Source organism: Stegodyphus dumicola, chromosome 3 (assembly GCF_044657685.1).
Source record: "Stegodyphus dumicola isolate Sdum_Otavi_A_Nest chromosome 3, ASM4465768v1".
Classification (NCBI taxonomy): domain Eukaryota; kingdom Metazoa; phylum Arthropoda; class Arachnida; order Araneae; family Eresidae; genus Stegodyphus; species Stegodyphus dumicola.
Genome location: NC_140770.1, coordinates 199,057,357 through 199,081,668, shown reverse-complemented (window position 1 = coordinate 199,081,668; position 24,312 = coordinate 199,057,357). Strand labels below are relative to the sequence as shown.

At 39.0% G+C, this 24,312-nt stretch overlaps 1 protein-coding gene and 1 long non-coding RNA gene across 2 annotated transcripts in view; both read right to left on the bottom strand.

Moving 5' to 3' along the window:
- The window catches only part of LOC146998241 (uncharacterized), a 34,279-nt gene that overhangs the window by 8,390 nt on the left and 1,577 nt on the right, over window positions 1-24,312 (bottom strand). The gene's annotated exons all lie outside the window — the stretch shown is intronic.
- Window positions 14,089-24,306, bottom strand: LOC146998242 (uncharacterized). Its single transcript, XM_085813749.1, has one exon. The coding sequence runs from the start codon at window positions 23,750-23,752 to the stop codon at window positions 22,547-22,549; it is 1,206 nt and encodes a 401-aa protein (XP_085669875.1). The 5' UTR covers window positions 23,753-24,306; the 3' UTR covers window positions 14,089-22,546.

The window sequence follows — 24,312 nt, the reverse complement described above, 5'->3', positions numbered from 1 at the left end:
TCTCGGCTCACCAATACAGGACTGGATGTATTTGTTTATTACGAAAGGAGACATCTTATGCATTTCGCCAGAAGGACTAGTGATGACTAGGAAACGGGGAATATTGTTATGATTTTTTTCATTTGTATCTGTACGTAATTTTTTTGCAGTAGACTTTTCAGAAGTAGGTTGAGTGAGAGGTTGAGTGAGTGGTTGAGTGAGTGGTTTAGCAGTAGACGTTTCAGAAATAGGTTGAATGACTGGTTTAACAGTAGATGTTTCAGAACTAGGTTGAGTGACTGGTTTAGGAGTAGAAGTTTCAGAACTAGGTTGAGTGACAGGAGTGATTTGAGTGACAGGATTGATTTGAGTGACTGGAGTTACCTCGAAATCTTTTATTAAGTAAATATGAGAAGCCATAGTGAAAGAATAAAGATTCGGGTCCGACGGCCCCGCCCACCACGGAGCCCAACAAGGGAACACAGATTCCTGTGTTAGGGCTAGCCGGACCTATACGCAAACTGAAGCCCCACAGTCGGCTTTCCCGAAAGCAGGTACTCCCGAGAGCTTGACCCCAAGCCACTGACTCAAGGACTAGTGACCAGCCGATTGACACCCGTGAGGACGACTAAGGTGCCTCCCGTTTAGCTGAAGCAGAGGCCAAAGCAGTGTGTTGGGGACAGTACCTCGCCCCTCAACTACCAGGACCCTCCTTTCCAGCGACACGGGTCTCCACGCACGGCAAACACGTGGGCAGTTTTCTCCCCACTTGAAAACTAGAAACAAGGTCTGTTCCAGCCTCTCGTGACGAGCCCCAAACTCCGTAGAGAGAAACCACAAGGGAGAAGGGAAGGGAAAAAGATCCAGCCAAGAGGAGAGGAGACGGAAAAGAGGATAGATCACTGGGGCTCCAGGATCGTGACACCCGTCTCACCAAGAAGATGATCCCCTGAAGGGCTAGGGTACCTCGGGATTGCCACACCCGTACTCACAAAAGTGAGCCCCCTGAGGGATCTGTGTATATCGGATAATAACTGCTATATCTGTGCCTGTGCTCAGCGAAGAGTTCTCTGTAAACGATCTCGTTAGTGCTCGCCTTCACGTGATGTTTGAAAACATCAAGGAGCTGAATCCGTGAAGTTTCCCAAGGTGGAATTTCAAAATCCTGTACTGCTTGGGGGTGCATATCAGAGAGGGAAAGTTTCTCAATGACAGGGCGAACTCTTAAAGGAAAAGTAGGAACAGAGGATGGACGTGTTTCAAATAGTGAGTTACACTCATTATCAAGTAAGCACAGCTTATTGGGATGTTCAGGTTGGGATAAAATATTAAAATATTGTAAAAGGGACAATTGTTCACGCCTCAGATAAAGTGATGGTTCGTTAGAGTCAACATATAGGCTCTGTACAGGAGAAGTCCTGAAAGCTCCTGAAGAAATCCGCAAACCTTGATGATGAACAGGATCCAGTTTTAACAAAACAGATGAGCGAGCGGATCCATAAACAACTGAGCCATAGTCCAGTCTAGAGCGGATAAGCGCTCTGTAAATCCGAAGCATGGAGCAACGCTCTGCACCCCAGGAGGTGTTCGCCAACACTTAAAATATTTAGTGTTTTTAGACACTTCTTTCTCAGGTTTAAAACATGAGAAAGGAAAGTCAATTTCTGGTCGAACGTCACTCCTAAAAATTTTACTTCGGGCGCAACTGGAATAATTGTACCATTTAGATATAACTCAGGTTCAGGATGGAGACCTCGCTTCCTACAAAAGTGCACACACACAGTTTTCTGTTTCGAAAAAATAAATCCCTGTTTGTTTGACCATTCTTGGATCTTATTCAGAGCCATCTGCAATTGCCTCTCTTTGTATCTCATGTCTGCTCCTCGACAGCTAATCTGTAAATCATCTACATATAGTGATCCCAAGATGGTAGGAGGAAGTTCTTTTAATACAGAATTTATTTTTAAACTGAACAGCGTTACACTAAGCAGACAGCCTTGAGGCACACCCTCTTCCTGTTGAAAACATCTGAAAAAACAGAGCCAATCCTTACTTGAAAAGTTCTACTCTTCAAGAAATTCTGAATGAAACTTGGTAGGTTGCCGCGCAAGCCACTCTCGTGAAGATCCCGAAGTATACCGTATCTCCATGCCTTATCATAAGCTTTCTCAATGTCGAAGAATACCGAGATAAGGTGGCTTCTTCTTACAAATGCTTTCCGAATGGAAGTCTCTAGGAGGAGCATGTTATCCACGGTTGTTCTCCCCTTTCGAAAACCACTTTGATAAGGCGATATAATATTATTCTTTTCCAAGAAGTAGACTAGGCGGCTGTTTACCATCTTTTCAAACAGTTTGCAAACACAGCTGGTAAGGGCAATTGGCCGATAGTTCGAGGGATTCCTCGGGTCTTTCCCTGGCTTCGCAATAGGAATGACAACAGCTCTCCTCCATGCACTGGGAAATGTACGCTCCTTCCACACTCTATTGTAAAGTGTGAGAAGGGCACAGTGACTTACAGGACAGATGCTTTAGCATTTCATAATACACGCTATCCAGACCCGGACAGACCTATGTGTCTGCAACAAAGCTCTCTTTAATTCAACCATAGTAAAGTCTCTATTGTACGGCTTAAAGTTGGAAGAGTTGAAAGCGATGGGATTTTTCTCAGAGCGTTGCTTGATAGAAAGAAATGCAGGTGAGTAATTTCGGCTGGAAGAAACGGCAGCAAATGTCTCACCAATTGTATTTGCAATTTCTTTTATGGAGCTAATCACTCGGCCATCTTTTTCCAGAAAGGAAAGTGAGTGGTCTTTATACATTCCGCATGCTTTTCGAACTCTTTCCCAAACCCGCTTACTAGGCGTAGAGGATGTTATTGAGGACACATATGAAATCCAGGAATCCCTCTGGCTCTGCCTTCTTACTTTCCGTGCATTTGCTTTGGCTCTTTTAAAAGCTATGAGGTTTCGCAGAGTAGGATATCTACGAAAAATACCCCATGCTTTTTTCTGTTTTTTCAGTGCTTCATGACAGTCACGATTCCGAATATTTTAGTGTTTTTCCTGATGATCTAGGAACCGAAAGCATAGCTGCCTGAATAATAGTATTAGTAACAGCTTCAACAGCGTCATCGATATGCTCACCTTCTACCATTTCCTCTGTCAGCTCTGCAACGGAAGAGAAGAGTTCCCAGTCTGCCCTGTCCAGGATAAAACGAGGGACTCTCGACACGGGGTTTGCTCCTCTTCGTGCAAGAGACACAAAAATAGGATAATGATCGCTGTTGTACAGGTCATTTCCGACACTAAAAGTGCAAAATGGCAACAGAGATGGTGAACAGATGGCAAGATCGAGAGCGTGGAATGTCCTTGAAGGCTCATGGAAGTACGTATCTTGCCCATTATTTAGGAGACAAAGGCTATGATCTTCGATCATCTGCTCAATTTGTCTTCCTCGGAAATTTGTATCTTTACTTCCCCAGAGTGGACTATGGCCGTTAAAATCTCCTATTATGATAAAAGGCTCAGGCAGCTGCTCTATTAGATTATTTAAATCTTGCTGATCAATGTGCTCATTTGGAGGCAAATACAGAGAAACAAATGAAACAACAATATCAAAATTTGTTTGAGTAGCGACAACTTGGAGGGATGTCGTCAAAGGAAGTACATTTGAGGGATAGTCCAGTGAGGTGAGGAGACCTACACCTCCGCTGGCACGCTCACCTGTAAGGTTATCCTTCCTGACGAGAGAAAACCTCCGAAGTTTTGCATGTTGATCTGGTTTCAGATTTGTCTCTTGTATTGCGAAGCACACAGGATGATAAGCATTTACTACAGCTTTGATGTCAAGCAAATTTCGGTGGAAACCGCGACAGTTCCATGAGACGAGGGTGGCCATTATGATTGGTGTTTGTTTTTCCTGTGTTCCTTTTTACTTTTGCGCGGAAGTAGATGCTCGGGAACTTCCATTCCCTCCTCCACTTCCATACCGTCTGAATCTAGAGATTCAGAATTCATGTCATCTACAGATCGGCTTCTATTTTTGGATACTATTTTTGGAGGCACAGTTTTTGGTTTGCTCAAGATTGTTATTTCTTTATTTTGTATTGTATGTGTTGGATTTTCTTTTTTCTTGCTTTCAGGCTGCTGGGTTTTATTTGGTGGAGTCTGTGTAGTTATGGAACTTTGGATGGCTATAGTGCGGGTTGATTTCACGGCATTTGCATATGATTTGTTTGATTGAGGCTGTGTGCTTTGAACTTGTCTCCTGGCTTCGGCATATGAAATATTCCTAGAAACTTTTATGGTCTGAACTTCCTTTTCAGATTTCCATTTTGGTCAAGAGCGAGAAAATGCTGGGTGATCACCCTTGCAGTTAACACACAATGGCGCAGCGGTGCACTTATCACTATCGTGGCCAACGATATCTGGCGCACGTAAGGGTGCCACGACAGGATGTCTTAGAGTGACCAAATCGCTGGCATTGGAAGCATCGCATTGGGTTGGGAATATATGGTCTTACGGGACAGTTAAGATACCCAGCCTTTATATTCTTCGGCAGATCAGGCGATTTGAAGGTCAGGATCACGTGTTTCGTGTCAATCAACTGACCTTCCTTTCGCATCTTGATCCGCCTAGCACCACAGACATTTTGGTCAGCTAACTCGGAGACGAACTCTTCTTCTGAAACACACAGAAGGTCGACCTCCGAGATCACGCCTCTACAGGTATTAAGTGTTTTGTGTGCTGACACTGTTATAGCTACTTGTCCAAGTTTGGTTTGACGTAAAAGTGAAGCAGACTGGGTGGCCGAAAGGGTATCAATGAGCAAGTCTCCAGAACGGAGACGCTTTATGTTCCTTGGCTCACCTACACAGGAATGAATGTATTTGCTGACCAGGAAAAGGAGACATCTTTTGCAATTCTCCAGAGGCACTGGAAACAACAACAAAGCGCGGGCAATCAGCAGATTCTTTGGCATTTGCAACAGTACGGATCTTCTTTGTAATGGATTTGTCAATAACTTCAATATCTTTGGTATTTTCATCGGTCCGGATCTTTTTGTTAATGGATTTCTCAACGATTTCTATATTTTGGTTGGTATCATTTGAGTCAGGTTTTCTAAGAATGAAAAGTGAAGCCATGTTTGTAAGAGAAAAGATTCGGGTCCGACGGCCCCACCCACCACGGAGCCTAACAAGGGAACACAGATTCCTGTGTTAGGGCTAGCCGGACCTATACGCAAACTGAAGCCCCACAGTCGGCTTTCCCGAAAGCAGGTACTCCCGAGAGCTTGACCCCAAGCCACTGACACAAGGACTAGTGACCAGCCGATTGACACCCGTGAGGACGACTAAGGTGCCTTCCATTTAGCTGAAGCAGAGGCCAAAGTAGTGTGTTGGGGACAGTACCTCGCCCCTCAACTACCAGGACCCTCCTTTCCAGCGACACGGGTCTCCACGCACGGCAAACACGTGGGCAGTTTTCTCCCCACTTGAAAACTAGAAACAAGGTCTGTTCCAGCCTCTCGTGACGAGCCCCAAACTCCGTAGAGAGAAACCACAAGGGAGAAGGGAAGGGAAAAAGATCCAGCCAAGAGGAGAGGAGACGGAAAAGAGGATAGATCACTGGGGCTCCAGGATCGTGACACCCGTCTCACCAAGAAGATGATCCCCTGAAGGGCTAGGGTACCTCGGGATTGCCACACCCGTACTCACAAAAGTGAGCCCCCTGAGGGATCTGTGTATATCGGATAATAACTGCTATATCTGTGCCTGTGCTCAGCGAAGAGTTCTCTGTAAACGATCTCGTTAGTGCTCGCCTTCACGTGATGTTTGAAAACATCAAGGAGCTGAATCCGTGAAGTTTCCCAAGGTGGAATTTCAAAATCCTGTACTGCTTGGGGGTGCATATCAGAGAGGGAAAGTTTCTCAATGACAGGGCGAACTCTTAAAGGAAAAGTAGGAACAGAGGATGGACGTGTTTCAAATAGTGAGTTACACTCATTATCAAGTAAGCACAGCTTATTGGGATGTTCAGGTTGGGATAAAATATTAAAATATTGTAAAAGGGACAATTGTTCACGCCTCAAATAAAGTGATGGTTCGTTAGAGTCAACATATAGGCTCTGTACAGGAGAAGTCCTGAAAGCTCCTGAACAAATCCGCAAACCTTGATGATGAACAGGATCCAGTTTTAACAAAACAGATGAGCGAGCGGATCCATAAACAACTGAGCCATAGTGCAGTCTAGAGCGGATAAGCGCTCTGTAAATGCGAAGCATGGAGCAACGCTCTGCACCCCAGGAGGTGTTCGCCAACACTTTTAAAATATTTAGTGTTTTTAGACACTTCTTTCTCAGGTTTAAAACATGAGAAAGGAAAGTCAATTTCTGGTCGAACGTCACTCCTAAAAATTTTACTTCGGGCGCAACTGGAATAATTGTACCATTTAGATATAACTCAGGTTCAGGATGGAGACCTCGCTTCCTACAAAAGTGCACACACACAGTTTTCTGTTTCGAAAAAATAAATCCCTGTTTGTTTGACCATTCTTGGATCTTATTCAGAGCCATCTGCAATTGCCTCTCTTTGTATCTCATGTCTGCTCCTCGACAGCTAATCTGTAAATCATCTACATATAGTGATCCCAAGATGGTAGGAGGAAGTTCTTTTAATACAGAATTTATTTTTAAACTGAACAGCGTTACACTAAGCAGACAGCCTTGAGGCACACCCTCTTCCTGTTGAAAACATCTGAAAAAACAGAGCCAATCCTTACTTGAAAAGTTCTACTCTTCAAGAAATTCTGAATGAAAATTGGTAGGTTGCCGCGCAAGCCACTCTCGTGAAGATCCCGAAGTATACCGTATCTCCATGCCTTATCATAAGCTTTCTCAATGTCGAAGAATACCGAGACAAGGTGGCTTCTTCTTACAAATGCTTTCCGAATGGAAGTCTCTAGGAGGAGCATGTTATCCACGGTTGTTCTCCCCTTTCGAAAACCACTTTGATAAGGCGATATAATATTATTCTTTTCCAAGAAGTAGACTAGGCGGCTGTTTACCATCTTTTCAAACAGTTTGCAAACACAGCTGGTAAGGGCAATTGGCCGATAGTTCGAGGGATTCCTCGGGTCTTTCCCTGGCTTCGCAATAGGAATGACAACAGCTCTCCTCCATGCACTGGGAAATGTACGCTCCTTCCACACTCTATTGTAAAGTGTGAGAAGGGCACTCAGTGACTTACAGGACAGATGCTTTAGCATTTCATAATACACGCTATCCAGACCCGGACAGACCTATGTGTCTGCAACAAAGCTCTCTTTAATTCAACCATAGTAAAGTCTCTATTGTACGGCTTAAAGTTGGAAGAGTTGAAAGCGATGGGATTTTTCTCAGAGCGTTGCTTGATAGAAAGAAATGCAGGTGAGTAATTTCGGCTGGAAGAAACGGCAGCAAATGTCTCCCCAATTGTATTTGCAATTTCTTTTATGGAGCTAATCACTCGGCCATCTTTTTCCAGAAAGGAAAGTGAGTGGTCTTTATACATTCCGCATGCTTTTCGAACTCTTTCCCAAACCCGCTTACTAGGCGTAGAGGATGTTATTGAGGACACATATGAAATCCAGGAATCCCTCTGGCTCTGCCTTCTTACTTTCCGTGCATTTGCTTTGGCTCTTTTAAAAGCTATGAGGTTTCGCAGAGTAGGATATCTACGAAAAATACCCCATGCTTTTTTCTGTTTTTTCAGTGCTTCATGACAGTCACGATTCCGAATATTTTAGTGTTTTTCCTGATGATCTAGGAACCGAAAGCATAGCTGCCTGAATAATAGTATTAGTAACAGCTTCAACAGCGTCATCGATATGCTCACCTTCTACCATTTCCTCTGTCAGCTCTGCAACGGAAGAGAAGAGTTCCCAGTCTGCCCTGTCCAGGATAAAACGAGGGACTCTCGACACGGGGTTTGCTCCTCTTCGTGCAAGAGACACAAAAATAGGATAATGATCGCTGTTGTACAGGTCATTTCCGACACTAAAAGTGCAAAATGGCAACAGAGATGGTGAACAGATGGCAAGATCGAGAGCGTGGAATGTCCTTGAAGGCTCATGGAAGTACGTATCTTGCCCATTATTTAGGAGACAAAGGCTATGATCTTCGATCATCTGCTCAATTTGTCTTCCTCGGAAATTTGTATCTTTACTTCCCCAGAGTGGACTATGGCCGTTAAAATCTCCTATTATGATAAAAGGCTCAGGCAGCTGCTCTATTAGATTATTTAAATCTTGCTGATCAATGTGCTCATTTGGAGGCAAATACAGAGAAACAAATGAAACAACAATATCAAAATTTGTTTGAGTAGCAACAACTTGGAGGGATGTCGTCAGGGGTGAGTGAGTGAGTGAGTGAGTGAGTGATTATGGCGCAAAAACCAGAGATGATTATGACGCGCCAAACAAAAGATGAGATGATTACAATTGATGACATTAAAATTCAATAAATAAAAACAAGTAGATAAATGTACCAAATCCAGAGGATGAAGTCATATAAAAACAAGTTAAAAGCACATATTAACATTCAAGACACAGTCTTCAAAACAAATTACATTTGGTAATAAAACCCAATCTCTTTTAAATAATAAAATAAATTAGAATTGACCTCTCTTCCGATTAAACGGTCGAGAGGTAAGTCACAGCTATTAAAATATTTCTGGCGAAGACTATTAAAACATGGACACTCAATTAAAATATGACGAACAGATAAACAAACATTACAATTAAAACAAACAGGCTCATTTTCAGCTTTAAGAAGATAGCTATGTGTAACTCTTGTATGACCAATTCTGAGTCGAGTCAAAAGAACGTCCTCTTTACGATTTCCAGCAAAATCCCAATGCTCAATTCTAGGTTTGATGTTTCTCAACTTGTTGTGATGCTGAACATCCCAAATTTGCTGCCATTTTTTTCGTATCTTTCCCTTGATGACACAGCAGATGTCTCTAAAAGGGATAAGGCGACTGGACAGTTCGACAGCAGATTTTGCCGCGATGTCTGCAAGCTCGTTTCCCTTTATTCCCGTATGCCCGGGAACCCAGCAGTACAGGATTTCATATCCTCGTATCATTAAATTTCTATGAATTTTGAGAACATCCACTACCACAGGATTCTGAGCGTTGGGAAAAGCTTCCAAGGATTTAAGAGCACTATACGAGTCTGTGTAAACTATGAACTTTTTGTGGCAGAGCTTTGAGATGTACAAAAGAGCATAATATATTGCAGTTAGTTCAGATGTTAGGACTGAGAAAGCATGGTGCAGGCATCTGCCCTCTATGTAATTTTCAAATACAAAAGCCATCCCCACATGATCATTTGACTTTGATCCATCTGTGTATATCGGATAATAACTGCTATATTTGTGCCTGTGCTCAGCGAAAATTTGTCTGTAAACGATCTCGTTAGTGCTCGCCTTTACGTGATGTTTAAAAACATCAAGAAGCTGGATCCGTGAATTTTCCCAAGGTGGAATTTCAAAATTCTGTACTGCTTGGGGGTGCATATCAGAGAGGGAGAGTTCCTCAATGACAGGGCGAACTCTTAAAGGGAAAGTAGGAACACAGGATGGACGTGTTTCAAATAATGTGTTACACTCATTATCAAGTAAGCACAGCTTATTGGGATGTTCAGGTTGAGATAGAGTATTAAAATATTGCAAAAGGGACAATTGCTCACGCCTCAGATAAAGTGATGGTTCGTTACAGTCAACATATAGGCTCTGCACAGGAGAAGTCCTGAAAGCTCCTGAACAAATCCGCAGACCTTGATGGTGAACAGGATCCAGTTTTAACAAAACAGATGACCGAGCGGATCCATAAACAACTGAGCCATAGTCCAGTTTAGAGCGGATAAGCGCTCTGTAAATGCGAAGCATGGAGCAACGCTCTGCACCCCAGGAGGTGTTCGCCAACACTTTTAAAATATTTAGTGTTTTTAGACACTTCTTTCTCAGGTTTAAAACATGAGAAAGGAAAGTCAATTTTCGGTCGAACGTCACTCCTAAAAATTTTACTTCAGGCGCAACTGGAATAATTGTACCATTCAAGTATAACTCAGGTTCAGGATGGAGACCTCGCTTCCTACAAAAGTGCACGCAGACAGTTTTCTGTTTCGAAAATGTAAATCCCTGTTTGTCTGACCATTCTTGGATCTTAATCAGAGCCATCTGCAGTTGCCTCTCTACATATCTCATGTCTGCTCCTCGACAGCTAATCTGCAGATCATCAACATATAGAGATCCCAAGATGGTGGGAGGAAGTTCTTTTAGTACAGAATTTATTTTTAAACTAAACAGGGTTACACTGAGCACACAGCCTTGAGGCACACCCTCTTCCTGTTCAAAAACATCCGAAAAAACAGAGCCAATTCTTACTTGAAAAGTTCTAGTGTTCAAGAAATTTTGAATGAAAATTGGTAGGTTGCCGCGCAAGCCACTCTCGTGAAGATCCCGGAGTATACCGTATCTCCATGCCTTATCATAAGCTTTTTCAATGTCGAAGAATATCGAGACAAGGTGGCTTCTTCTTACAAATGCTTTTCGAATAGATGTCTCTAAGAGGAGCATGTTATCTACAGTTGTTCTTCCCTTTCGAAAACCACTCTGATAAGGCGATATAATATCATTCTTTTCCAAGATGTAGACTAGGCGGCTGTTTACCATCTTTTCAAACAGTTTGCAGAGGCAACTCGTAAGGGCAATTGGCCGATAGTTGGAGGGATTCCTTGGATCTTTCCCTGGCTTAGGAATAGGAATGACAATAGCTCTCCTCCATGCACTGGGAAAGGCATGCTCCTTCCACACCCTATTGTAAAGAGTGAGAAGGGCATTCAGTGACTTACAGGACAGATGCTTTAGCATTTCATAATTCACTCCATCAAGACCCGGAGAAGACCTATGTGTCTGCAATAAAGCACTCCTTAATTCAAGCATAGTAAAGTCTCTATTGTAAGGCTCAGATTTGGAAGAGTTGAATGCGATGGGATTTATTTCAGAGTGCTGCTTCATAGAAAGAAATGCAGGTGTATAGTTTCTGCTGGAAGAAACGGAAGCAAATGTCTCACCAATAGTATTCGCAATTTCTTCTATGGAGCTAATCACTCGGCCATCTTTTTCCAAAAAGGAAAGTGAGTGGTCTTTATATATGCCGCATGCTTTTTGAACTCTTTCCCAAACCCGCTTGCTAGGCGTGGAGGATGTTATTGACGACACATATGAAATCCAGGAATCCCTCTGGCTCTGCCTTCTTACTTTTCGTGCATTTGCTTTGGCTCTTTTAAAGGCTATGAGGTTTCGCAGAGTAGGATATCTACGAAAAATACCCCATGCTTTTTTCTGTTTTTTCAGTGCTTCATGACAGTCGCGATTCCACCATGGTTTTGAATATTTTAGTAGTTTTCCTGATGTTCTAGGAATCGAAAGCATAGCTGCCTGAATAATAGTATTAGTAACAGCTTCAACAGCGTCATCGATATGCGCATCTTCTACCATTTCATCTGTGAGCTCTGCAATGGAAGAGAAGAGTTCCCAGTCTGCCCTGTCCAGTATGAATCGAGGGGATCTCGACATGGGGTTTGCTCCTCTTCGTGCAAGAGACACAAGAATGGGATAATGATCACTGTTGTAAAGATCTTTACCCACATTAAAAGTGCAAAAAGGCAACAGAGATGGTGAACAGATGGCAAGGTCGAGAGCATGGAATGTTTTTGAAGGCTCATGGAAGTAAGTATCTTGCCCATTATTGAGGAGACAAAGGCTATGATCTTCGATCATCTGCTCAATTTGTCTTCCTCGGCAATTAGTATCCTTACTACCCCAGAGCGGACTATGGCCGTTAAAATCTCCTATTATGATGAAAGGCTCAGGCAGCTGCTCTAAAAGACCATTTAAATCTTGCTGATCAATATGCTCATTTGGAGGCAAATACAGAGAAACGACTGTAACAACAAAATCAAAATTTGTTTGAGTAGCGACAACTTGGAGGGATGTCGTCAAAGAAAGCACATTTGAGGGATAATCCAGTGAGGTGAGGAGACCTACACCTCCACTGGCACGCTCACCTGCAAGGTTATCTTTCCTGACGAAGGAAAACCTCCGAAGTTTTGCCTGTTGTTCTGGTTTTAGATTTGTTTCCTGTACTGCGAAGCATACAGGATGATAAGCATTAATTATGGCTTTGATGTCGAGCAAATTTCGGTGGAAACCGCGACAGTTCCATGAGACGAGGGTGGCCATTATGTCTGGTTTTTGTTCTTTCTGTGCTCTTGTTTGGTTTTTCGTGGAAGTAGATGCCTGGGAAATTCTAGACCCTCCTCTACTTCCATAGTGTCTGAATCCGCAGATTCAGAAATCATTTCGTCAAAAGAGCTATTGCTGGGACTTCTATTTTTATTAATTATTTTGTGACTTTCAATTTTAGGTTTACTTTGAATGACTGTTTCTTTTTTTTGTATTAAATGAGTTGCATTTTCCATTTTCTTGGTGGATGTGGTTGGTTGGATTTTATTTGGTTTAGTCTGCGTGCCTATTGATGTTTGGGTGGCAATGCTACGTGTTGTTTTAACTGCACTGGCAAAAGATTTGTTTGATTGGAGCTGTGTGCTTTGAACTAGTTTTCTGGCTTCAGCATACGAGATGTTCCTGGTAACTTTAAGAGTCTGTACTTCTTTTTCGGATTTCCATTTTGGGCAGAGGCGTGAAAATGCTGGGTGCTGACCCTTGCAATTTATACACGAAGGCGCAGCGGTACAATTTTCCGAATCGTGGCCAATCTGTGAGCATCGGGCGCATGTGAGGCTGCCACGACAAGACGTCTTAGAATGGCCGAAACGCTGGCATTGGAAGCATCGCATAGGGTTGGGAATATAAGGTCTTACAGGACAATTTAAATATCCGGCCTTAATATTCTTAGGCAGATCAGGCGTGTTGAAGGTAAGGATCACGTGTTTCGTATCGATCAACTTACCTTCCTTACGCATCTTGATCCGCCTAGCACCGCAGACATTTTGGTCGGATAGCTCGGAAGCGATCTCTTCTTCAGGAACGTACAGAAGGTCGAATTCCGATATTACGCCACGACAATAATTCAGTGTCTTATGTGCTGTTACAGTGACATTCGCTTGCCCAAGTTTAGTAATCTGAAGTAAAGAAGCAGACTGGGTGGCTGAGTTTGTATCAATAAGCAAGTCTCCGGAGCGGAGACGCTTTATCTTTCTCGGCTCACCAATACAAGACTGGATGTATTTATTTATTACGAAAGGAGACATCTTATGCATTTCGCCAGAAGGACTAGAGATGACTAGGAAACGGGGACTATTGTGATGATTTTTTTTATTTGCATCTGTCCGTAATTTTTTTGCAGAATTTTCAGAACTAGGTTGAGTGACTGGTTTAGTAGTAGACTTTTCAGAACTAGGTTGAGAGACTGGAGTGACTTCGAAGTCTTTGATCAGAAAAATTTGGGAATTAGCCATATTGAAATAAGAAAAGATTCGGGTCCGACGGCCCCGCCCACCACGGAGCCCAACAAGGGAACACAGATTCCTGTGTTAGGGCTAGCCGGACCTATACGCAAACTGAAGCCCCACAGTCGGCTTTCCCGAAAGCAGGAACTCCCGAGAGCTTGACCCCAAGCCACTGACACAAGGACTAGTGACCAGCCGATTGACACCCGTGAGGACAACTAAGGTGCCTCCCGTTTAGCTGAAGCAGAGGCCAAAGTAGTGTGTTGGGGACAGTACCTCGCCCCTCAACTACCAGGACCCTCCTTTCCAGCGACACGGGTCTCCACGCACGGCAAACACGTGGGCAGTTTTCTCGCCACTCGAGAACTAGAGACAAGGTCTGTTCGTCTCTCGTGACGAGCCCCAAACTCCGTAGAGAGAAACCACAAGGGAGAAGGGAAGGGGAAAAGTTCCAGCCAAGAGGAGAGGAGACGGAAAAGAGGAAAGATCACTGGGGCTCCAGGATCGTGACACCCGTCTCAGGTTGTGAACAAGTATTTAATTCTAAAATCTGTAGTAAACTGCCTTAATTTGATATTTATTTCCAATTGTATTGTAAAACAAAATATTACACAGAAGGGAAAACTGCTGCAATGATTTTAAATATAAAGCAGAACATGATACTAATCACACTGATAAAATGTTTTAAATATAAATAAATATTTGTAATAAAAAGAGAATAGCATTTGATTACTTGAATAAGAGGAATAAATTTTAATGTATAAAATTGTTGATATAATTTGATATTGATGAAGTAATTTTGAAAAACAAATAAGGAAAAAAGAAATGAAAATACTGAAATTTATTATAGATTTCTTAACAAACAGGCCTAACAATCTGCTTTACAGTGGGTGTGTTCTTTAATTTCCCCCCCCTTTTTTTTCTTTTGATTTCAATGGCGTTTTAAAAAATCTGCCATTACAATATTAATTTCGCGAACCCTTCTGCAAATACTGCGAACCCCTGGGGATTCGCAAACCACTGGTTGGGAATCACTGCACTAGACGACACACAGAGCAAACCGCGATACACTGCGAGACTCTTTCGGTGCACTCGACGACCCACTCAGAACTCGCTGCCCGGCTGTTAACGCGATCGATTCTGCAGCCGAGGCCCTTACACACTAACTGACTGCGGACCAGCAGGGTTTATATAGCTTTCGGCTTGTGTTCGAGAACATTCTGGTCTAAACCAGTAACAATTTGTGCCAGAAGGTTCTCCATCCCTCTATGGCATATTGCCAATTTTGTCGTCAAATGGGCGATCTCTTGCCAAATGTGGCAACCTTGCCTTGCCATTTATGGCAACCCTAAAACTGCTTTGCGAGGAAGCCATCTTACCGCACCTGGACATTTCGTAACGATATTATAAAAAAATAAACACTACAAATTTGGAACACTAAGCGGCTAAAATTCGTGGGTAAGTTAGCGTCAAACTATTTTGGCCTTCAAAATTTGGCAAATTTTTTAGGCGGCAATGAAAGCTCTAAAATGTGATTTTTAAACGTCAACAGTTTTTTGTTTTGCAGTAGTGAAACGCCGTTATTTTATGTAAAGAGAATAGTAAAATGAGATGATAAAATACTAGATGAGTAACACAAAGTCCTATATGTATGTAATTCATCATAAAATAGTAGAATGAACAATTCTTGTAAATAATTATTAAGTAAATAAATGTATACACTTATCTGATCAGAGCACTGTGAAGTCAGTTTTAAACGTAAACAGAATAGCAAATTATGCGCATTCAGCATCATAAACTAACTAAAATATTCAAGTTACTATCGTCGTGGAATTCGACACACTAAACAACTTTCATTTAAAACTTTAAATATTTTCCATCTTTGGATTGCCACATGCAAGAAACAAAACTGAAAAAAAAAATAAATAAATAAATAAATAAAATAAAATAAAAAAATAAAAATAAATGAAAACTTTCATAAATTATAAACTTCATGTCATATGAAATTCACCATTCTCCCACCAACAACAGCTTAACCTTCTGCAAATATTTATATAAATATAATATTAAACATATATATAACAATATTAAACAGTAAAACTTTTAAAAACAAACACAGTATTTCAAAATTAAATTTTAAAAAAATCTGGCTACACTAAATTCGTGCTCTTACAGTTACCGAAATAAAGCTCTAGGTTTGCCACAAGAAAACATACAGCAGGAAACCACAACCAAATTAGAATCACGGTAAATAAAAAACTCTCGCCAAGCTTGGCACTCACCCCGATTATGGAATTTTAACCCACTAAGCAATGCTTCACAAACACACACACATATGATCAAGTGTAATGACTATAGAAAACATTACATATTAAAATAATAAGGTAAAAGTTACTTACAGGGTCAAAGTTTACAGTTTTGCTACTGTTGAAGAGATTGTCGGACTATCAATGTATATCGTAAGTCGGAAAGCATTATCAACATATCAAAACCAAACAATTAATAATACAATTTAAACGAAAAATGATGTCTTAAATATAATTTACAATTAAAACAACAATACAAATTTAAAACACACAAACAATATGTCAAACATTGCACATAAAATAAGTTACATTACTGCTCGGCATCACACACTATCTCGTTTTCCCTAGTACACATTGATCTGCATTTGCTCGAAAAACATCATCGAAATGCACAAACTCAGTGTCCATGAATACATCGATCTACTTTCACCTTTAAAAAAATACGAGAATTGCACAAATTCAGCAGTGCGCACAACCTTGGCATTGTGCACTACATCTGCTCTACCCATTGTACACACCGATCTATTTTCACTTAAAAAAATCAGAGAATTGCACAAACGCGGCACCGCGCCATTGCACAAACTCGGCTTTGCCCATGTACACATAGATCTATTTTCACTTAAAAAAAAAAAAAAAAAAAAAGAGAGAATTGCACAATCCCGGCATCGCGCACAACCTCAGCATTACTCACTACATTTGCTCTGCCCATGCATACAGCGATTTATTTTCACTTAAAAAATTGGAGAATTGCACTCTACCTTGGCTTTGCCCATGTACATAACAATTTCTTTTAACTTAAAAAATCAGACATTGAATAAACTCTGCATTCCTCATATACTCAGAAATTCTGCACAAATAACCCTTTAAATAAGAAGTTATAGCATACGTATAACTTGTGTTAGAGATGACTTTAGGGTAGCCCTTTTAATATCGCGAAGTTGTTTCATTTATGACAACCTGAGCAGTTGAATGCTATGGAAACCCTATTACGACGTAATTGGATGCGGTGAATTTGAATCATGGGAAAAAATTTTGAAAGTGTGTGTTGGATTTTGGGTAAAGCCTTGAGTGTGTTGGATAAGTACGTTGTTATTTTGTGGTTTACATGGTATATTGGCTGAATGTGGCAAGATTAATATGAAGTTTCCGTAGGATTTGGAACGAAAGAGAAAAAAGCATTAATTGACTGGTGTGTAAATGAAGGTTTACTTCGTAGCGATTATAAAGTGTTCTTTTTGGAGGAAGGGAATGTGTATGGTTGAACATTGGATATTTTTTAATCTTATTTCTGTGACTTTATATAGCAACACCAGTATACAGATTTTAGTTTAGAAAATTTTAGGAAGCCTTTGGATGCTGTTAAGAAATTTTGTTTGACTGAAGACGCGTAAATATGTAAATAACGTAAGTGGATATTTCCTTCGTGTAGTGTTAAGATGAATTTCCTTTTTTTATGTTATTTCATTGTTTGATTTAAAACGCAGTTTATTCAGATTAGATATTTTTTGTTGGCTGCTCCTTTGACTTTTCAAGTGAATACAGTTCAATGTGTACATGGGCAAAGTCATGGGAGTGCGCAAAGCCATTTTTATGTAATTCTGGAATTTTTTTAAGTGAAAATAGGTTCATGTTTACATGGATAAAGTCAAGGAAGTGCGTAATGCCATTTCTGATTTGTTTTAAGTGAAAATAGGTCGATATGTACATGGATACCGAGTTTGCGCAATTCTTGGTCTTGTTATTTTGGCTTTGTGCAGATGCGATTTTTACACAAGCCAAAATAACAAGTGAAAGAATCGCACAAACTCAATATCCATGTACTGCCAAAAATCACCAAGGGGTACCCTAAAATATACTTTTACCATAACTTGTTTTTAAGAAAAGGCGTAACAATATTACATCATAAAAAGGCATGCCCAAGCCTAAGACAAGTAAACAACGTATCGACTGGTGCAGCTTATTCTAGGATTGAGCCAATAATTTTGACTATAAATAGCAGGCTATAAAAAGAAAATAAAACAGAAGTTTACGAGATCCCCCCCGAAACACAAAAAATTAAAATTGTGAAACCATAAGCCTGTGCAATCATATTTAATGCACAGTTTCCAGAGTGAGGGACGAGGACCCTTTTTCATGCGTCACTCTACTCTATGCAATACAAGTGTCTACATAAAAAACTATTATAATGGTTGATTATGTATACACTTATATTACAAATTTATGGACATTTTTTACTACCTTAGCTACATTTTAGCATTTTTCCATTCTTTTTATGCACTTTTACTTGCCATTTTTTCAACAATTGTAATTTTTGTTTGGTTTTAATGTTTTTTTTACTAAGCAATGAAAACACTCTAAAGATTACAGGTAAAATTTTCCCAACCTACATCTCTTATAATCTTTTGCAAAAATCAATTTTCTTTTCATAGCAACTTTTTTCGAACATATACATAGCCAAGTGGAAAGACGCATCATTTTGCTTATTATATGCTGGAAAACGTATTTTTATATGTCTCCAAGTGCTTTCGATTGTATTGGTGTGAGCGCCGTACTTGGATCAACAAAATTAAGTGAATGATTAACAGTTAAATGATCAAATCCTTTTTTAGTCATCACATCATGATTATAACCTTTCCAACAATCCGAAATAATAGTAGTATCTGGCTCTATCCATTGTTTAATTATTGCAATTAAAGTTTCTTAACTCCGCTCATGAACAGCCACTCAAAACACCTTTTCCGGGGTAGAGTAGACCCTTTCTATTATGGCGAAGTTGTTGTTTCATTTATGGTAGCCTGAGTAGTTGAATGTTATGGAAACCCTATTGTGACGTAATCGGGTGCATGATTCTGGGATATTTTGAATCATGGGATGTTTTGCAAGCGTTGTTTTTGTGGTGTGTGTTGGTTTGATTCTTTAGACGGTAAAATGGCCGAATATAGTAAGATTAATTGGAAGTTTCTGTACGATGAGCGAAAGGAGAAAAGAACTTTAATTGATTGGTATGTAAATGAAGGTTTACTTAGTAGCCATTATAAGTGTCCTGTATGTTGGAAGGATATGCGTCTAGTCAAACGTAAAAACCGTTTAGATGGATTTGAATGAGTTTGTAGGACGAAAGGTTCAGATGGTCACTATGTGAAGCGTTCGATCAGAAAGAGTACCTGGTTTGAAAAAAGTCATTTGAGTATGACTGATATTTTGATTTTTACGTGGTTCTGGGTGTACGAAGCGAACTCGAAAATCATGGTAAGTGAATATTTGCTTTTGGTAATGCTTAAATGAGTAACATGTTTTTCCTTTTTTATGTTATTTTATTGTTTGGTTTAAAATGCATTTTATTGAGATTATATATTTTTTGTTTGCCTATATTGTAGAATTTGGTGCTCCTTTGACTTTTTAAGTGAAAATATATTGAAGTACATGGACAAAGTAAAGGCAAAGTGCGCAATGCAAGTTTGTGCAATTCTGGGATTTTTTTTTTAAGTGACAACAGGTCGACGTGTACATGGGCGAAGTTAAAAAAGTGCACAATGCCATTTTTTTGCAATTCGGGGATTTTTTTTAAGTGAAAATAGGTCGATGTGTACATGGATAAAGTCAAAGGAGTGCGCAATGCCATTTTTGTGCTATTCGGGTTTTTTTAAGTGAAAATAAGTCGATGTTTACATGGATACTTAGTTTGTGCAATTGTTTGTCATGTTATTTTGGCTTTGTGTAGCAGTGATTTTTGGTGCAAAAATCGCCGTTTCGCAAGCCAAAATAACGAATCAAAGAATTGCACAAAATCGGTATCCATGTACTTCCAAAAATCGCCAAGGGGTACCCTAAACTATACTTTTACCCTTTCCTGAATCACACTCTATACGCCCAAAAAACCCCACTGACTTTCAACATAATGCCCTATGTTGTACTTCCTTTTACCAAATTTTGATTCGTCTACTTCTACAACTTTGTCTACCTCACCAATTTTATTTGACATCAATTCAACATAATCTAATACTTGATCATTAACGAACTGACGCCAGTCTGCTAAAGTAGAACAAGAAAAGGCAAAATCCTCTTCAATATTACAAGATGCAGTACCCTTAATTAATTCCCATGTTAAGAAAAAAGTTTCCTGTAAATTGAGCTTACTACAGGCAGATCAAGATCCTAGCCTAATTGATTTCTCAGCTCTACATTTCTTGAGTCTCCAAATACTATCATTCAATGACTTTTTCTCACTAAATAACCTGCATGGTATCTTACATTTTTCACAACAAACGTAGTCCTTCAATAATCCACAATCCATCAAAAATCCTCTAAAAAGTTCATACATAAAATATCTGTTTGGAATGCCTGGCTTCCCCAAACTTTTACAATTGTTTGAAAACTCCCACCTTAAATTTTCCTTTAAAAACTCCTGATACTTAACATCACTAACAGCAAATTTAGAGCAAGCCATAACTAAATTAAAAAATCTCACCTGAAAAGTAGCCAAAAAAATATATCCAAAATAGTATTCTCCACCAAGATGTAGAAACATCTTTTTTAGTCCGATAACAGTTTTAAGAATTGTGACGATGAAGATTGTATTTTGTTCTTGAGGGTATTTAGATATTAATTTTAGTAAAATTATGATTAAAAATGTTGTATTTCCCCATGCAATGCAGCGTGAGACAAATTTTAAAAGAAATCTATGCAGGAAAAGTAAGAATACAGGGCAAGTGCATTTAACTTTGAGTAAATGGATATCTCGGTAAATTTGTATTGAAATCAAATAAATGTAATTGACCACTATATTAGCTGTAATTGTAATTCCATCTTCTTTAGTAATCAGAAATTTGGCGAATAGTATGGGTTACTACATCATACTCTTTATCGCCATTCTTGGCGATATTTTTTCGTTAAAATTCTGGATGGGCTATACTAAAGCTGTGGCAAAAGTTTTATATACCTTGCAAAAAATATCCAACATTGCATCCCTAACCAAAACAAACTTCTGTATGCAGTGCTACACCACATATTAATCTCTTTATACAATCGCCTTTATACAACACTTTATACAATCGGAATGCATGTGATCATATTAAGCAGTATTCACTGTACACGACATTTCTCACCTGTGTGCTCTTTCACATTATTCCTTTTTTTTAATCACTTTTTTCACACATATAGATAAGAGTTCTTTCTTCTACGAATAAGTAGATGCAAATTTAAATTACTCCTTTGGATTAAATGACAGGCTATATACTTCAGAAACATTAAGTTTTTCTCTTTGGTGAATAAGAAACACTCATTTAAATTTGTCTTGTCCATAAATGGCAATTCATACACACCACACACAAATAAAATTATTCCCTTGTGTGTAAAGCATATATTTAAGTTACCTTTGTTTCCAAATCATTATGTAGTGATCATGTGATGGTAAGCTTGCTTGAGTCGCCATCTATTAGTACCAGAGCTTAAATTGCGCTGGAGCCCGGCTCCGGTACTTCTTCGTTTTTGACATATATTCAAATTCTAGCCGGAGTGCACAGGAGCTTTAAGTAAGAAGTCTCCGGCACTTTTTTTATGTAACGGAAACCCTAGTTCAGCAGAAATTTGATCTAAAAAATTTTATTTCTACCAATAAAATCTCTTATTAAATTTTATTTTATCTCTTTACATTTGATTTAATTTTTTAATTGTTTAATTACTTTAATTATATATTAATACATGATAGTTATGAATTAATTAAATAATTATTAATTTGTTTGATATTCATTAACTATTTAATTTTTAATTATTAATGACTTAATAGTCATTTTATTTATTTATTTACTCTTATTCCTCTTTCCTGACAGTCTTCCACAGGGCTCCGGCACTTCTACTTTTAGAAATTAAGCCTTGATTAGCACCAATGAGAAGTGCAGCAGCACATGAGTTTTGCATGTTCTTGAAGATGGTAATGACCTTAGGATTTGATCCTGGGTCTCTCTCATGCAAGTCGAATTCTCTGCAACTAATGCTTAAGAGATCTCATGAGCTAGGTTCAAGAATTTCAACTATTTTAAATTTGAAAGCATCGAGTGCTTTCGCGATCACTAAATACTTCCTTCCCAAGCATTTCTGATGTGATATGATCATAGTTAAAAGCTCAGTGCGTTGATTGATCATTTCGATGAGAGCTGTCACTACGGCTCCAGCGTGTGGACATGCTCAGTTGGATGCCATGATGCATGATTAAGTGTGTCCAGACTGTTGGCATTTGTATTAATGTTAGGTTGAAGTGGAATGTGTGCGACACTATTCTTCATTGTTCCCCACTGGACGACAGTGTTTGTAGTTCTCTGGATCACCAATGTAGTGATCAAGTGATAAATGATATGCTCTGCTCGTGTCACTATATATTAGCACCAAACAGAAGTCCAGGAATTCCTTTTATACGAGGTTTTCTTCTCCTGAGTTAATAGCCATATGCGAATTAAATTGCTCTTTCGACTAAATGACATATTACATCTTCACACAGATGAGTTTTTTTTTTTTTTCCCCAGTATAAATAAGCACAAGCAAATTTAAACTAGAATTTTGTTAAAAGACATGTTACATACCTCACAAACATGAAACTTCCTCCTCTGTGAATAAGCGAATTCACATTTAAACTGCACCTTCAAATGACTTATTCCATATCATACACATGAGATATTTCTCCTGTGTGAATAAACATATGTGCATTTAAAGAACTCATATCACTAAATGATGTCCTACATACTCCACACATTTAAGATTTTCCCCTTGTATGAATACGGATATGCCTTCTTAAGTGACTCTTTTGACTAACTGACTTGTTACATATTTCACATACATGAGGTTTCTCTCTTGTGTGAACAAGCATATGCATATTTAAGCGACCCTTTTGAATAAATGACTTCTTACATAACTCACACGTATGAGGTTTTCCTCCAGTGTGAATAAGCATATGCATATTCAGTTCCCACTTTTGAATAAATGACTTACTACATATGTCGCACACATGAGGTTTTTCTCCTGTGTGACTAAGCAAATGTTTATTTAAAGTACTCTCATGACTAAAAGATTTCTTACATACTTCACACATATAAGGTTTTTCTCTTGTGTGAATAAGCATATGCGAATTTAATTGTACCTTTTGACTAAATGACTTGCTGCATACCTCACATATATGAGGTTTCTCATTTGTATGAATAAGCATATGCACATTTAAATGAGTCTTTTGAATAAATGCCTTGTTACATACTTCACACACATGAGATTTTTTTCCTTTGTGAATAAGCATATGTGCATTTAAAGTACTCTTATGACTAAATGTTGTCTTACATACTTCACACATATAAGGTTTCTCTCTTGTATGAATAAGCATATGTGTATTTAAAGTACACTTTTGACTAAATGATGCCTTACATACTTCACACATATAAGGTTTCTCTCTTGTATGAATAAGCATATGCATATTTAAGTTTCCCTTTAGACTAAATGACTTGCTGCATACCTCACACATATGAAGTTTCTCTTTTGTGTGAATAAGCATATGCGTACGTAAGTGACTTTTTTGAATAAATGCCTTGTTACATACCTCGCACACATGCAGTTTTTCACCTGTGTGAATACGCATGTGCTCATTTAAGTCACTCTTTTGAATAAATGTCTTGTTACATACCTTGCATATATGAGGCTTTTCTCCTGTGTGTATAAGCATATGCCTATTTAAGTGACCCTTTTGACTAAATGACTTGTTGCATACCTCACATAGATGAGGTTTTTCTTTCATGTGAATAGGCATATGCATATTCAAGTGTCCCTTCTGACTAAATGGTTTGCTGCATACCTCACATATATGAGATTTCTCTCTTGTGTGAATAAGCATATGCACATCTAAATGACCCTTTCGAATAAATGACTTGTTACATACCTCACAGACATGAGGTTTTTTTCCTTTGTGAATAAGCATATTTGCATTTAAAGTACTATTATGACTAAATGTGTCTTAGATATTTCACACATATAAGGTTTCTTACTTTTGTGAAAAATTATGTGCTGGTTTAAAATACTACTCTAAATAATTTGTTACATGCCTCACATACATAAGATTTCACTCGAGTTAATAAACATATGCATATTTACAGTTCTATTTCAGAAAAATGATTTGTGAGGTACATTACACAGATGAGCAAGCAGTGGGTGATGCTTCACTTTCCCTGAGTTTCCTTTTCTGTATGAAATGCAACATTCAATTTTAAATATTCTTTTACTTTAAATGTTAGAGAATATATTATCATGATTACCATACTTGAAGTAAATAAAATTCAGGACATTTTACCAAACATTAATTTTAGCAATACAAGTAGTTGTTAATGCTTAGTAGAAAAAAGTTGCCCACTTTTCTTTCTAGCTTTAAATATTTACAAGTATAAGGCACACTTCCGAATAAAGTAACCTTTAATTAAAAATTCTTATCATAGTTTTAAATCAGTAATTATCATAAAAAAATATAACTGCCGTAATTACTCA